Source organism: Balaenoptera acutorostrata, chromosome 9, assembly GCF_949987535.1.
Source record: "Balaenoptera acutorostrata chromosome 9, mBalAcu1.1, whole genome shotgun sequence".
Classification (NCBI taxonomy): Eukaryota; Metazoa; Chordata; class Mammalia; order Artiodactyla; family Balaenopteridae; genus Balaenoptera; species Balaenoptera acutorostrata.
In genome coordinates, this window is record NC_080072.1 from 50,640,381 (window position 1) to 50,654,270 (window position 13,890).

The window sequence follows — 13,890 nt, forward strand, 5'->3', positions numbered from 1 at the left end:
TGGAATCAGTCCCGAGAGCAAGGTAGCCCTGGCCTCAGGTTCCAGGGCTGAACCAAAGGAAAGAAAAAGGAGCAGAGGTATTTCCTCTGGCTTACTAAGCTAGATCAAACCCTTCAGAGCTCATGAGGTTGAGGACACAAACTCTGCTGTGAGATGCAATGGTCAGTGTGTATATGTGAATGTGTCTATGAAAACATGTGCACACTTACAGCAGTGTGACGCATAAGCCTGCTTTGCCTTGGCTCAGTGCTTCTTGATTCTTCAGGTACTCCCGCCTCTTTGAATCCAACCCACCAACTCTACACAGCCTGTGCCCCTTGCCCCTGTAACCGAGAATTCAGACAGAATTCATCCTGGACCACATTGGCTTTGCTTTTTCCCATCAGCCCCATAAATGCTTAGTGAGGAAGCAAATATTTATTGAAGTGCTACTTGCAGGGTACACTTGTGAACCTCCCATATGGAGGGGCATTTAAAAGATATCTTGGAACAAGAGGGTTATGGGAGTACTTTTGTGTGTTCACAAGTGTGTGCAAACCTGTGGAAAGCATCTGTGTGTACTGATGTGTGATTCTTGGTATATGTGTGTTTATGAGGTGTATGACTGAATGTGCATATATGATGTGGGTATAAGACATATCTATGTGAGAAAGCACGTGTGCTCTGAGATGGGGAACTCCAGAGCATTTTATATGGATTTCACAGTCTCACGGCCAGTGTAGATATATGCAAATAGGTGTGTGTGTGCGTGTGTGTGTGTGTGCTGCGTGAGCAGGGGATAAATGTGTGCTATACTCCTGCATCTCTAGGTGGTGCATCTACATACCCAATTCACTCCCATCTCTGTAACCTAGCAGACAGGATGGCAGAGTTTCTGCAGGCAGGCTTTCCTGCAACTCTGGATGCACTTGGTGGTGGGGGTCTGGGGAATAGCCATGGGGTCACTCTGGGCTTGGGGGTTCCTCCTGGCCAGCTCTGCCCTCTGCATCCTTGGACGTTCCCTCCCCAGGTTCGCCCTCATCGTCGGCCTCGGCCAGTTCCTCAGGCATTGGCCACTCCCGAGTCTGCCACTCCAGCCGCTCGACGCGATAGGCGATCTTGAGTGCACTGGACTCCAGCTCAGCCAGGAGTCGCGCGAACTTGGTCTGCAGATCCTCGAGTTGCTGGTCGAGGCCTCGCAGCCGGGCCTCCGTGGCCTCCTGTAGGGCGATCTCAGCTGCCTCGGCATTTACGTCCAACTTGTTCATTTTGAGCAGGATCTCACGGCCCTTTTCCTCCATGACGGCCTGGGCCTGTGGATACTCGCTTAGCACTTCCTGCAGGTCCTCCTTGCTCAAGCAGAACAGATCTGAATAACCTAGACTCTTGATGTTGGCTGTACGGCGGTTCCCAAACATGTTCCCTGTGGCCACGGGCAGACGTATGGGAGGTTAGTCAGGGTGGGCGTGAGGGGGCATTTCCCTCCTGAACCAGGACCCCCACCTCCACATTTGTGCTTCTGAGCCTCTCTTCCTGCCTCATTAATTCTTTCATCCAGTAAAGTACTGGGTAGGGACTGGGCCCTGTGCTGGGTGGGTATCAGTGACCTGCCCCCAAGAGTTCACAGTCTAGAGGACTTAGACATTTAAGGGGATAGTTATGTAACAGTACAGCCAATGCAGCGTAGATGTGCATCTGGTACTGTGGGAAGACAGGCAAAGAGCCCCTGACAAGCTGTAAGGCAGAGAATTTAGGGAGGCCCGGAGGAACTGATGCCTGGACTGAGTAGGAGGAAACTAGGGGAGGGGGTGGGGAGGGCAGCTAGGCAGAGGGAGGAACGTGAGCGGAGGGATGGACTTAGGAAAGGGTTAGGTGGTTACAGAATACAGTAAGCCGTCCAGGGAGGCTGAAGGTCAGGGTGTGAGGAGAGTAGGAGAGATGGAGAGAGCCAGGTCATGCTGGTCTCGTAGCCCTGGCAAGGAGTCCAGACCTTATGTTGAGGACAGTGAGAAACTATTGAAATATTTTAAGCAGGAGAGCTGTATGGTGTCATCTGCATTTTAGAAAGATATTGGTGGGCGGTGGGTGGGAAGGTAGGTTCGTCTGAATGCTGCAACGTCTCAGAGGTAGAAGGACCTTAGAAGGGGCAAGGGAACTACCGTTTGTTGAACTCTTGCTATGTGCCAGGCATTGCACTGGGTGCCCCACTCATAGCTCATTTAATCCTCCCAAATAACTCTCTGGGTTTTTAATATCATCCCTCTCGGATAGGTGAGGAAACTGAGGCCTAAAAGAGGGAAGTGACTTGTCCAAAGTCACGTAAACAGTGGCCAACGACATACAAGATGTGGGTCTTGAGGGGGTCCTTGGAGGAAGATGTGAGGCATTTAGGACAACTGGAGAGTGGGATCCCCAGACTGAGAACACATCCAGTGCTCTCACCCCCTTTTCAGTCTTTCCCATCTCCTGTGGCCTCAGTGTCTTTATCTGTGATTAGGTATAACAACTCCTACTGCACGGGCTGATAAGAGGAACAAATGAGCCAGTGTGCAGTACCTGGCCTGGACTGGAGTTGATGCAGTAAATAGGAATTCCTTCCTTCTACCTTCCTTTCCACTTGGCTATGAGAAATTTGTTTCTTGTACTGATCCCAGGAGTGTATACTTATTACCTGTGTGACCTTAGACAAGTTCCCCAAACTCTCTGTGCTCTAATTTCCTTACCTTTAAAATGGGGATAATAGTATCTACTTTATAGAGCTGTTGTGAGAATTTGATGAGTTGGTACATGTGGAGAACTTTGAACAAGGCATGTAGTAAGCATGCAATAAATATTAGCCATTATTATTATTATTATTGATTGTTATTATCTCTGCACTTTCCACTGATCTGTTGGTGCCTTGGGTGGTTATCCACAGAGCAGGTCTACTCTGTCTTCCAAGGACCCACCCTGCTCATTGACCTTGGTTCAGCCTCTTCTCAGGGAACAGACCCTCCTTGTCCTGCTTCTCTCTTGAGCCCTCTAGTGACTCAGGCAAGGGCCAGGTGTCCTTAATCTGTAGGCTCTGAAGTACCACCTGGTCTCAGCACGGGGTTCTGCTGTCCCCATTCCCCTCCCGTAGCCCTGTCTCTGGAACGAATGATGGCATGCCCACCTTTGATGTTGATGATGCTGATCTCCCCAAAGTAGAGCCCTGCACCAAGCACAGCATACTGAGTGACACCATCATCGGCTACCACAGCCAGCTGACCCTCTCGGATGATGTACATCTCTCGGCCGATGTCCCCCTTGCGGCAGACATATTCACCTGGTGAGTAGGTCTGGGGCTGCAGCTTCAGCACCAGCTCCTCCAGCAGGCTGGCCTCACAGTTCTGGAAGATCTGCACCCTGCTCAGAGTAGGCAGGTGTACAGACACGGCCACTTCTGCCCACAACTGCTCGGGCAAGTGCTGTAAGATGGCTACCTCATTGGTCATCTTCTTGTTGATCTGCAGGTGCTGGTACCTGGGGGCAAGGTACATCATCAGTCCTCACCAGCCCGCTACATGCCTCCCTCTACGTCTTCCATCAGGGCTCTCAGCTCAGCCTCAGCCAAGAACCCAATCACACTGAGTTCTCACAGGGGTCATGGGAATACTTGACAGTTGGTTGATAAACATCTTTAATGCACTATCTGCTGGTCAGAGATATGTTTTGACAGCTTCTCCCTCACCCAGGGCCTGAAAGCTTCCACCAGTGAAGAGTGACTAGGATACCCTTTAGCTCTTGTCAGGCTCTACTCACCCACCATTCAGTGATATCTTGTACCGTATCACCGATATCTACTTCAGTCACCAAGCCCCATCTACTTTAGCGATCCTCTGCTCTAGGTCCCCAACTTGGTGACACACACTTCCCTTTGTTCAGCCTACAGTATGGACTCCATGACACAGTCAACCATCTTGTTGGTGGCCATCCCCTGAGGAGTATTGCTTTTCCCTCTTACCTCTTCCAGGACCTTCTGAGTCCTACCAGGTGGTGGCAGTTCCCATTCCCTGGGTTCTGGGTTATCCTTCCTGTGTATGAATTCCTCTCCCCGTCAATCTTTTACCCAATGCCTCGCCCTAAGTCCATGTCCAATTAGTGGAGGAAATCCTTTTCCAAGTCCCACCCAGTGAACCCTCCAATGAGCCACATCCTGAATGCCCTGCCTGACCCACCAGGCGACAAGAACCCAGCCACCCTCCTCAGATTCTATCCCGTACACCTCTCGCTGTCCTGGTCTGGAATCCCAGCATCCTCACCAGTCAATGACTCGCCGCTCCAGCCTGCGGTTGACGTGATGCCGCTTCATGTATTTCTTCACCAGGGCGTGGTCTGGGTAGAAGGCTGCATCTGCAGTGTTCATGTTGTAGATGACAGAGCTCATGCTACCCATGATGGTGGCGAAACCCATGACGGCCAGTAGGAAGTCTCCCACCATGAAGAGGTACTCCTCCTCCCGGTCTGGCAGCGGTGTATCGCCCACGGTGGTCAGGATCAGCGTGGAGAAGTAAAAGCTATAGAGGTACTGGCGCCGCAGCTGCTCAAAGCCAGGCTGCGCGGGGTCGGGGTACACCCAGGCGTCACACCCGAAGCCCAGGTACCGGGACAGGGCAAAGTATAGGCAGCTGTTCCAATGGATGACAACAAAAACGTAAAGCATCAGCTTGGCGATGCGGAAGGCATTCGGGTAAACTGTGCGGGTCTCCATGCGGTCAAAGGCCTCAAAGAGGCGGGGCACCCGCAGAAAGCGGTTCAGCCTCAGTGTGGGTGTGTGCGGACCCAGACTCACGTAGGCCACTTCCGTGGGTAACAGGGAAACCAGGTCCAAGAAGAAGCTCCAGGTGCGAACGTAGCGACTCGAGATCCTACCCTTGTCCACCACCAGTATGCCCTGTTCCAAGAATCCTGGTGGGGGGAGTGGGGGCCGCCGTGGGTGGTGTCAGATATGGGGTGGAGTCAGGGCACCCGCCTGCTCCAGAAATGAGGTTGAGGGTGGGCAGGCCAGGGCAGACCAGGGAGACAGTTACCAGGGACAGGGTGGGGGCCGGCTTAACCCTGCTCCAGGGTTTCTGGGGTGAGCACAGGGATACCGTAAACATAGAGGCATGTGAAAGTGCTGTCAGGGAGGCGCTCACTTTCTTGTTACTAAGAGGCTCTCTTTAGGAAGGGAACATGGAAAGAAACGTCAGTCCTGAGACTCACTGACCTGTGTGAAAGCGCACCACGATGTCCAGTAGGTAGAGCAGGTCACTCGTGCAGTCCAGTACTAACCAGGACGCCAGATAATAGTGCTGCAAGTCGGGGAAGCAGGCTCTGCGTGGCAGGGACAGAAAGGAGTGGCTTCAGGGCGCCCTCTGTGTGCTAGGTGTTCTCCCGCAGCCTCTGAGCATTAAACGCTGGGCTCTCGTATGGACGCCGCCCCTACACCAGCCCCGTGCAAGGGACCCGCCCCTCTCCTGGGCCTCACTCTTTAGCCCTGGTCTCTGCTTAAAGCCCTTCCCATAGCGCCAAACCTGCACACGATGATGATGAGGTTATACATTACTGGGAAGGCCATAGTGTTCAGCCACCAGTAGTAGTAATCCCCAGATGGGTCCAGGACCGGCAGCCACTTCCTGTGGGCAAGAGGGGAAGCTGTGCTTCACTTATTCACCGTTCAGTGCTGCGGTTGTGACTGGGAGCAGCAAAGAAGGACCAGGCTCCATCTAGTGAGGCAGACAGATCTTACACCGGGGACCAGGATCTCTCACCTGGCCTCGGGTGGGGCAGAACCGCTGGACTCTGTCGTCTTCACTTTGCTGTCCTGGCTCATGGTTCTGTGGCCTGGTGCCTGGGTGTAAGATATCCAGGGCCTCTGTCTGCAGGTGGCTTCAGGAGGTGGGGGTAGTGCCCAGCTGCCCTCGGTCTCCAGCTGCGATTCCTCCGTCTTTGGCTTCTGAAGCTCTTAGCAACACAACCAGGGCCAGCTGCTGCTGAAGGGGTGGAGGCAGTGTGGCCCCAGCGCTCCGCCCCGTCTCCTAGGGCCTGGGCTTACACCTGCCCAACTAAACATCTCTCATGGGGTCCCTGGAGATGGTGGGGGTGCATGCCTCAGACGTTAAGGCTACACCTCGTCTCCCTCCGCCTTCCTCAAGGTTGAACTACACAGGGGCCCTCTAGTCAGGAGACCTGCGTGCCAGTGTGGGCTCAGAAATTCATTCTGTTTTACCCTGTGCAAGTTCCCTGCTCGCACCTCATTTTTTATTCATTGAACAACTATTCACTGAATGGCTCATTTGTGTCAGGTGCTGAACTAGTCTCCAGGGACAAAGAATGCCTGTCACATCACATAGGAGCTCTGTTTCCATTACCTGCACCCTATCTACTTCCTTCCTGCTGGATGAGTGTGATGGGGGCCATCCTGTGGCATTTTTGCCCTCATTCCCTTCTTGTTACCTCTCATGCCTGATCTCACCCGTTATTTCATGTGTTTTCTAGATCCTCAACCTCTTTCAGTTTTCCCTTTCTGTGAACATGCTTAAACCTCCCATACCAGAACAAACAAAAAAATCCTAAAAATTCTCCCTCAACTTGATGTCCCTTTCACTACTATCATCTTTCTCAGTCAACAAGTCATAACCAGAACACCTGCTATGTGCCAGGCCAATATTGTGCTAAGTATTGGGGATAAAAGATGAATGAAACACATTCCTTGCCCTCCAGAAACTCACAGTCTGGTAGGGGGGAAGAATCACGTAGATAGGCAATTACACATCAGTCTGATGGGTACTCTGTTAGGTGGGTACACAGAGGGTTGTTACAGTACATAGAAAGGGTCCTAATTGAGACTGGGTTCTGTAGGATGAATAGGAGTTAGTCAAGTATAAGATGGAAGAGTGAAGATGACTCAGGCAAAGTGTATAGAGTACGCAAAGGCATAGAGATTTCAAAAAGCATGGGTGACTGGGGGAACATCACTTGGTTTTTGTAGTGAACCTGAGAGACTAGTGGTAAAAGATGAGGCTGAATGGTGGACAGAGGACAGCTCAGGGAGAACTTTGTCAGTCATGTTATACAGCTAGGATTTTATCTAAATGCAATGAAGAACTCATGAAATGTTTTGCACAGTTAAGTGATATGGCTAGATTTGCGTTTTCAGAGAGTTTCTTGGAAGGAACATCTATAGCTTCCAACATTTTATTTTATTTTTTTGAAATCCTCTTTTCCCATGGCTTCTATTGATACCATAATGTCTTGGTTTTCTGCTTATTTCTTCTTAGTCTCTTTCATAAGCCCCTGTGTCCACCCCTCCTGTTCTGGTGTTTTTTCGGACTCTGTCCTAGGCCTTCCTCTCTTTCCATCCTCCCAACTCTCTCTGGTCAATCTTGGTCACCCACAGGATCTCCTTTTGCATCTAATGTCTCCCAAGAACTCTCTTTGAGCTCCAGACCTATCTATACCACTAACTGCTGTCTGGATGTCCCCAATCAGATATTCCACAGTCACCTTCAGCCCATTGGCTCCATAATTGAGCTCATTTTCTTCCCCCATCTGCTCTTCCTCTTATAATCCCTATCTCTGGCCTATCAGCCAAAATACCTAGCCCCAGTATTTATTATTATTACTATTGTATAACATTGTGGCCGTTTTAAAAAATAGTCGCAAACTCTTTGATGCTCCTTCCTTGTGGCTGTTCAGTCAATAGAGTATAGCAGGAATGATGTTGTGTGACTTCTGAGACCAGATCATAAAAGTCCATGCAGCTTCCTTCTGGTTTTCTTTGAACACTCACTGTCTGGAAGCTCCCTCTCAGGATGCTCCCGCTTGGACCCTAGCTGCCACGTTGTGAGAAGCCCAAGCCGCAGAAGCAGTCAGGTGTCTGTACTTTGACAGTCCCAGCTCAAGCATCAGACATGTGAGTGAAGAAACCTCCAGATGATTCCAGCCACCAGCCTCAAGTCACCCGCCACACGTTTGAACTTTCTAGATGAGGTCCCAGACATCAGGGAACAGAGACAAGCCATTCCTGCCACGTTTTGTTCAAATTCCCAGAATCTGTGAGCATAAAAAAATGGCTGCTTTTTTACACTATTAAGTTTGGGATGATTTGTTACACAGCATAGTAACCAGAACATACATATAGAAAAGTACATATTTCCTAAGTACACAGCTTGATGAATTTCACAAAGTGAACACAGTCATGAACCAGCACTCACATCAAGAGCCCCACTGTGTCCTCTTCCAGTCAACGCTTTTCCAAGGGTAATCACTATCCTGGCTCTCAATCCTGTAGTTTAGTTTTGCCTGTGTTTGACTTCTATAAATTAAGCATCAGTTTTTAATCCTTCCTCTTATTTTCCTTTCATATTCATCCAGTCATCAAGCCCTGGTGACCTAATAACCACATATCCATTTCTCTACATCCTTCCTATTCTAATTTGGGCCTTATCAATCTGATCATAAAATTCTTTGTAGTTCTCTATTATCCCAAGGATAAAAATCTAAACTCCTTAACACGGCCTGCAAAGCTCTCTGGTACCTGACCTCTGTTTGTGTCTTCAGCCTCATCTGACAGTGTTTCCTCTGCATGTTCCCTAGGCTCCAGACAAGCTGTACTGATTATAGTTTCCAGAGTACCTCCCACATGTTGTCCATTCTTTCTCGCCTTGTTATGCGCTGATCCTTTGGGCTGAAACTTCCATTTCTTTTTCTTTTTAAATACTTTTCCTTTTGAACTAATTTTAGGCTTACAGAAAAGTTGCAGAAATAGTATAAAAGTCCTTGTAAACTCCTTACCCATGTTCCCTTGTTATCATCTATATAACTAGAGCACAGTGATAAAAACCGGGGAATTAACATCGATACAATACTTGCAATTAAACTGCAGACCTTATCTGAAACTTCCATTTCTCAATCTTACTCTTGCTTGTTTCTCAAGACTGCTCAGACATCATCTCCTCCTGGACGGCTTCCCTAGGCCCCTTCGCTCTTCTTTCCCCTCATCTTCTAAACACACATAACACGCTAAGTGCTGCTCCTCGATGGCAATTACACTACGTTGCAATTGTCTACCAATAAGGGCTGAGGTCCTGGAGGGCTGAGACTGGTTTTAATTGATCTGGAATCCTGCCTGACAAAGAGGACCTTACTCCATGTTCCTTGGGTTGACTGAAAACGATAGTGCCCAAGGGATCACGAGGCAGCAGGTGTTGGCGAGCCAACGAGGGGCGGTCATCGCCCGGGTACTATCCAAGCCGTTCGTGCAGATGGTGCAAGAAAGGAACTAGACCTCTTGCGGTCAGCCCTCTCTAGGCCTCTGCTTTTCCACAGGCCCCGCCCACCTACCGACTCCTCCCCTCAGGCCTACCCTCTTGTTATCTCCGCCCTTTCCACGCCCCCTCTTCCACTGTCAGCACCGCCAAGATCCGTGACCCCGCCCCTATCACGTTAGTCTCTCTTTCAGCCGGATCTCTGTCCTAAGCCCCGCCCTCCGGTCTTTCCCTGCCTCTTTAAGTCGCGTCGCTCTTTAGGTCCCTCCTTCTGCCCTCCGGTTCGACCTTTCTTCCTCAGGCTCCGCCCCCGCCCCGCGGGCCTCCGCCTCCCCAGAGGTCTTCCCCTATGACACGCCAGAGTCCTTCAGAAGGGCGGGGTTTGCAATGCGAGGGGGCGGAACCTGGGGGAAGAGGCGGTACTCCTTGCTTGGAATGCCGTCGGCGACCCCGCCCCTGCGCTCTGCCGTTGCCAGGAAACAAGCATCCACGCTCTGGCTCTGGCCGGGCCCAGCCAATGAGCTGGCACGCCGCTGCCCAGCGGTGCGTCGCTGGGCGGTTACGTGTGGTGCGCGGGGGCGCGGGTTGCGTGTGGCGCGGGGCGGGGCGCGGCTGGTGCGCCTGAGGAGCGATGGCGGCCTGAACTCACCTAGCACCGCGGTGGCGATCGGGCCTGGCCAGGGTCGGAGTTCTGTGACTGAACAGTAAGTGAGGGCCGGAGGGCGTGTGAGAGGGGATGAGGGGCTGGGGAATGACGGCACTGGGTTTGGTGACTGTCCTGGTTGTGAGGGGACAGGGTGAGGGGCTGGCATGTGGTGAGGGGCCAGGTGTGAGTGTCTAAGGTAGGGGAGCAGGGCGAGAGCCTCGGGGTGAGTGGGCAAGTAAGGAGCTGGGTTGTATGAGGGGCCGGGATGCCTTCTGAGGGGCCAAGTGGAAGGGACTTGTGAACACGATTTACTGAGCAGCTGGGGCTCCTGTGGGCAGGCGTGAGGGACAACCCTGGGACGGGAGTGAGGGGCTGAGGCCTGTGCGGGGAGCGGGAATGGACAGGGCGAAGGCGGGAGCATGCGGGCTGGTGGTGAATCGGGAGGGAGTTGAGCGCAGGGCACGGGGGAAGGAATGAGGGTTGTGAGACTTGGATAAAGGTGAGAGGTCGGTTCTGAATGGAGTGTCCTGCCCAGTGAGAGCAGTAGTTTTAGACTGAGTAGGACAGCTTGGGCGGAAGTGTTGTGCTCTTGGCTCTTCTGCTTCATGGGCTCTACATATTTTGGAGGATCAAAAGATGAAAGCGTCGTGGGCAGTAGTAACAATGATAATGGAAATCATTTTTTAGGCTTACTCTTCAACAGAGTCATCATTGGAATCCCTCGTTCCCTCAAGTTCCTCCTTGGGACTGCAGACTTGAAGATGGTCCCTCTCATGGAGATTTTTTGGCTATGACCGCCTATGTTTGTTGTCTCTCCACCTGCTTCTGGGCAACCGTACTCCACCGCTGCTCCTTACCTGTGCTGAGCTGTGGGGCTTTGACCGTTGCCATCTGTATTGGATTAACCACTTACAGCTGCTAATTCTACTTTCATGGAAATCATATGGTTTGTTACATACAACGCTGTATTTAGACTCCCAAACAGGATGGCTTTGCTTTCATTTTCTTACAGTTAAAAAAAAAAAAAAAAAAAAGCGAATTTATGTGCAATAAACTACTCATATTTAAAATGTACATGTTTGATGAGTTCTGACATATGTTTACATCTGTGAAACCATCACCACTTTCAAGATACTGAACATTTCTCCCACCTCCAAAAGTTTTCTCCTGTCCCTTTGCAGTTCATTCCTCGCCCCACGACATGTTATTGGGTTCACTTTATTAGCATTTTGCAGGGCCCCTTTTCCCTGCCAACCCATATGCACATGGAAATTTTGAGTGTTCTAGAAAGCTGGGTTGGCACTCAGATAATGGCTCCTTTCACACCACTAAAATTTCCTCTCTAGTGACAGTCTGCCACAGCGCAGATACCTCCCCGAACCTCAGGAAGAGGTAGACCTTCCCTATCCAGACCATTCTTTGGGAATTAGGGGCAGCCCAAGTCCCCATTCTGTTCTAGAGTCTGAGCCTCAGAACCAACTGTTCTGTCCTGTGGTATGTTTTCACTGCTTCTCGCTGGAGGCTGAACAGGTTTTCATGCTGGTGGAACCCTCGGCAATCTGCCCAGATGGTCAGAACCCTACAGAACTTACATGTATAATGAAAGAGTTCAGAACAATGATTCCTGAACACTGGGCCAAGGACAGTGCCAGTCCGTGATAAAGTTTTTATCTCTTCAGGGTGGAAGGAGAGAAAGACAACATAGGGAACATGAGTTTTCCATAAAGATAAATTTATTCTTAAATTATCTTTCCTATTCTTTTGGTATTAAAGTGCTCTCTCACTGGTAAAGTAATGGTGGCAGCGGATGATGGGTTTTAAAAAGCTGATCTATTTGCCAAAATAAAAAGTAACAATCCTATTTTAAAAGTTTTAAAATCTATTTCTACTGGTTCATGAAATCCAGGAATTCAGGGTGATGATAGTGTGGCTGCTGAATTATGTTGAGGAAGCATGCATTTATACAGTAGAATTACTGTCTGACATCTAAATTGCATTCATGCATTACATAGCAATGTCAGATTTTACTGGAGTTACATAGATTCCTTGTGAAGTAATGCAGGGGCAGGAATTCTGATTTTATAGATGGAGAATCAAATCGAAGAGCCAGAGACCACATAGTGATAAAGTGGCAAAGCTGGACCCAAAATTTGGTCTCAAGAGAGCGACAGTGACTTGGGAAAAAAAAATTTGTAACAGAGAGTGAAGGTGATGTGGAGTAAAAAGCATGTGATGTACAGGAAGGGTTGTGATGACATGGAGGACGTTATCCTGGCAAAAAAGTCTTTTCTATGATTTGTAATTGTTCTGTTTCCAAAAGAGGTTAAAGAGACTTTGAGGGTGACATGGGTTTAAGGTTTTGTTTAATAATGGGGCAAAAACATAGGAACAGGTGTACATAATACCTGGATCACATTGTGATAGTGATAGGTGAGTCAAGTCACATGTCTGAGGGTTCTTAGGGACTGTCCAAATTCTTGGTTGTTCTGGAGAAAGCACTGGGTTTCGTAAGCTTCCTGTTTGCTATACTGAACTCTTTGTTGAATAATAGTGCATTAAGTACAATGGATTTTGCTTTATGATATATATAGCTGAGTGGTAGATCTGAGGAGATGAAACATAGATGAGGATGATGATGTAGAGATAGAAACATGCTTGGGATGCTGTGTGTAACCATTTATTCCACATCTGCTATGTGCCAGGCACTCTGCTAAGTGCTGGGAGGACAAATTCATTCATTCATATAGTAATTCATTTATTCATTTAGCAAATACTTTAGCATATAGTCTGCCCTTGTGATGCTCACATTTTATGAGATAACAAGATAGATAAGATGTGGTCCTGTGAAGTCTCAAGGAATTTTCAATCTGGTTGGGAGAGATGGACACATGGAAAGATAATTTCAGTTGAGAGAGAGAATGTGAAATATGAAAGTATATCATAATGAGGTGATTACTTGTCTGTATCTAGTCTCAGTCTCTCTCTATGTTCCAGTCATATTTACTCAGTGATCTATGGTATATCTCCACAGGTATCGCAGTTAACGTGTCCAAAACAGAACTCATTGTCTTTGCTTTGAAAGTCTGCTTTTGCACCACGTGTCATATCGCAATCCAGGCGAGGACTTCAGTGTCATCTTCCATCTTTCTGCTCCTTCACCCCCTGTATGTAGTCAGTCACTAAAATCTTAATACATTTCTCTTTATATTATCTGTGTTCTTCATCTCCACAGCTACATCTTCACAGTTAAGGCTTTAGTTTACTACCTCCTCATCTCTCATCTGGATTTTTTTCCCCAGACAGTCTCCTGCCTTCAGACTTGCTCTTTTCTAATCCGTCCCTGGAATGGTCTTTCTAAAAATGCAAATTTGATCATGGAGTCCCTCTGCTAAAAACTTGGCTCATTGTGTTCTGTAGCGTAACATTCAAATTCCTTAATATGGCATCATTTGGCCTCAACTCACCTCTCCAGCCTCATCTCGGGCCACTCTCTCTCTACTCTGTGTTCTAGCTTGAATAAATTGTTCACAGTTCCCTGACAAACATGTTACTTTTTTGAGGCTTGAAATCTTTGTAATAGCTGCTTCCTCTACTAGGAATGCCTTTTCTTCTCTGCGCAGTGAACTTTCCTCATCCATTAGGATCTAGTTCAGTTTCACCTCCTCTTTGACTTCTTTGTCGCCCTTCCGCAGAAGGGGTGGAGAAAGCCATGTGTGACATGGGGATTTACTGTTGTAAAGGGGAGTCACTGTGCAATAGAGTTCACGCTGTGAGTTATGAGGGCTCTGCTGGAGTGAGGTGGGGAGATCCCTGCAAGAAGCAGAGGTGGTACTGGGGAGAGGGGAGGGAGTGAGTTAGGACCATACACTGATATCCCATTTGTCTCATACATATAGGCTGAGGGATAGACAGGCAGAGAGGATATGTGTGAGCTGAGCTCTAGATCGTAGGCTCCTATGAGGTGGGGTTTGTTTATTTGTTTTTCCCTTTTGT

At 49.0% G+C, this 13,890-nt stretch overlaps 2 protein-coding genes across 9 annotated transcripts in view; one reads left to right on the forward strand and one right to left on the reverse strand.

Annotated features, from left to right (window-relative positions):
• Positions 1 to 941: 941 nt before the first annotated feature.
• On the reverse strand, positions 942 to 5,815 carry CNGA4 (cyclic nucleotide gated channel subunit alpha 4). Its single transcript, XM_057553840.1, has 6 exons — positions 5,754 to 5,815; positions 5,517 to 5,618; positions 5,210 to 5,316; positions 4,263 to 4,908; positions 3,134 to 3,483; positions 942 to 1,402 (listed from the first exon to the last, which is right to left on the reverse strand). The coding sequence occupies exons 1-6, from the start codon at positions 5,813 to 5,815 to the stop codon at positions 942 to 944; spliced, it is 1,728 nt and encodes a 575-aa protein (XP_057409823.1).
• Positions 5,816 to 9,835: 4,020 nt separating this feature from the next.
• The window catches only part of FHIP1B (FHF complex subunit HOOK interacting protein 1B), a 29,844-nt gene continuing 25,789 nt past the window's right edge, over positions 9,836 to 13,890 (forward strand). For all 8 annotated transcript variants that reach the window (XM_007172862.2, XM_007172858.2, XM_057552796.1 and 5 more), the window contains exon 1: positions 9,836 to 9,955. The gene's annotated coding sequence lies outside the window, so the exon portion shown is untranslated. The remainder of the gene's footprint in view (positions 9,956 to 13,890) is intronic.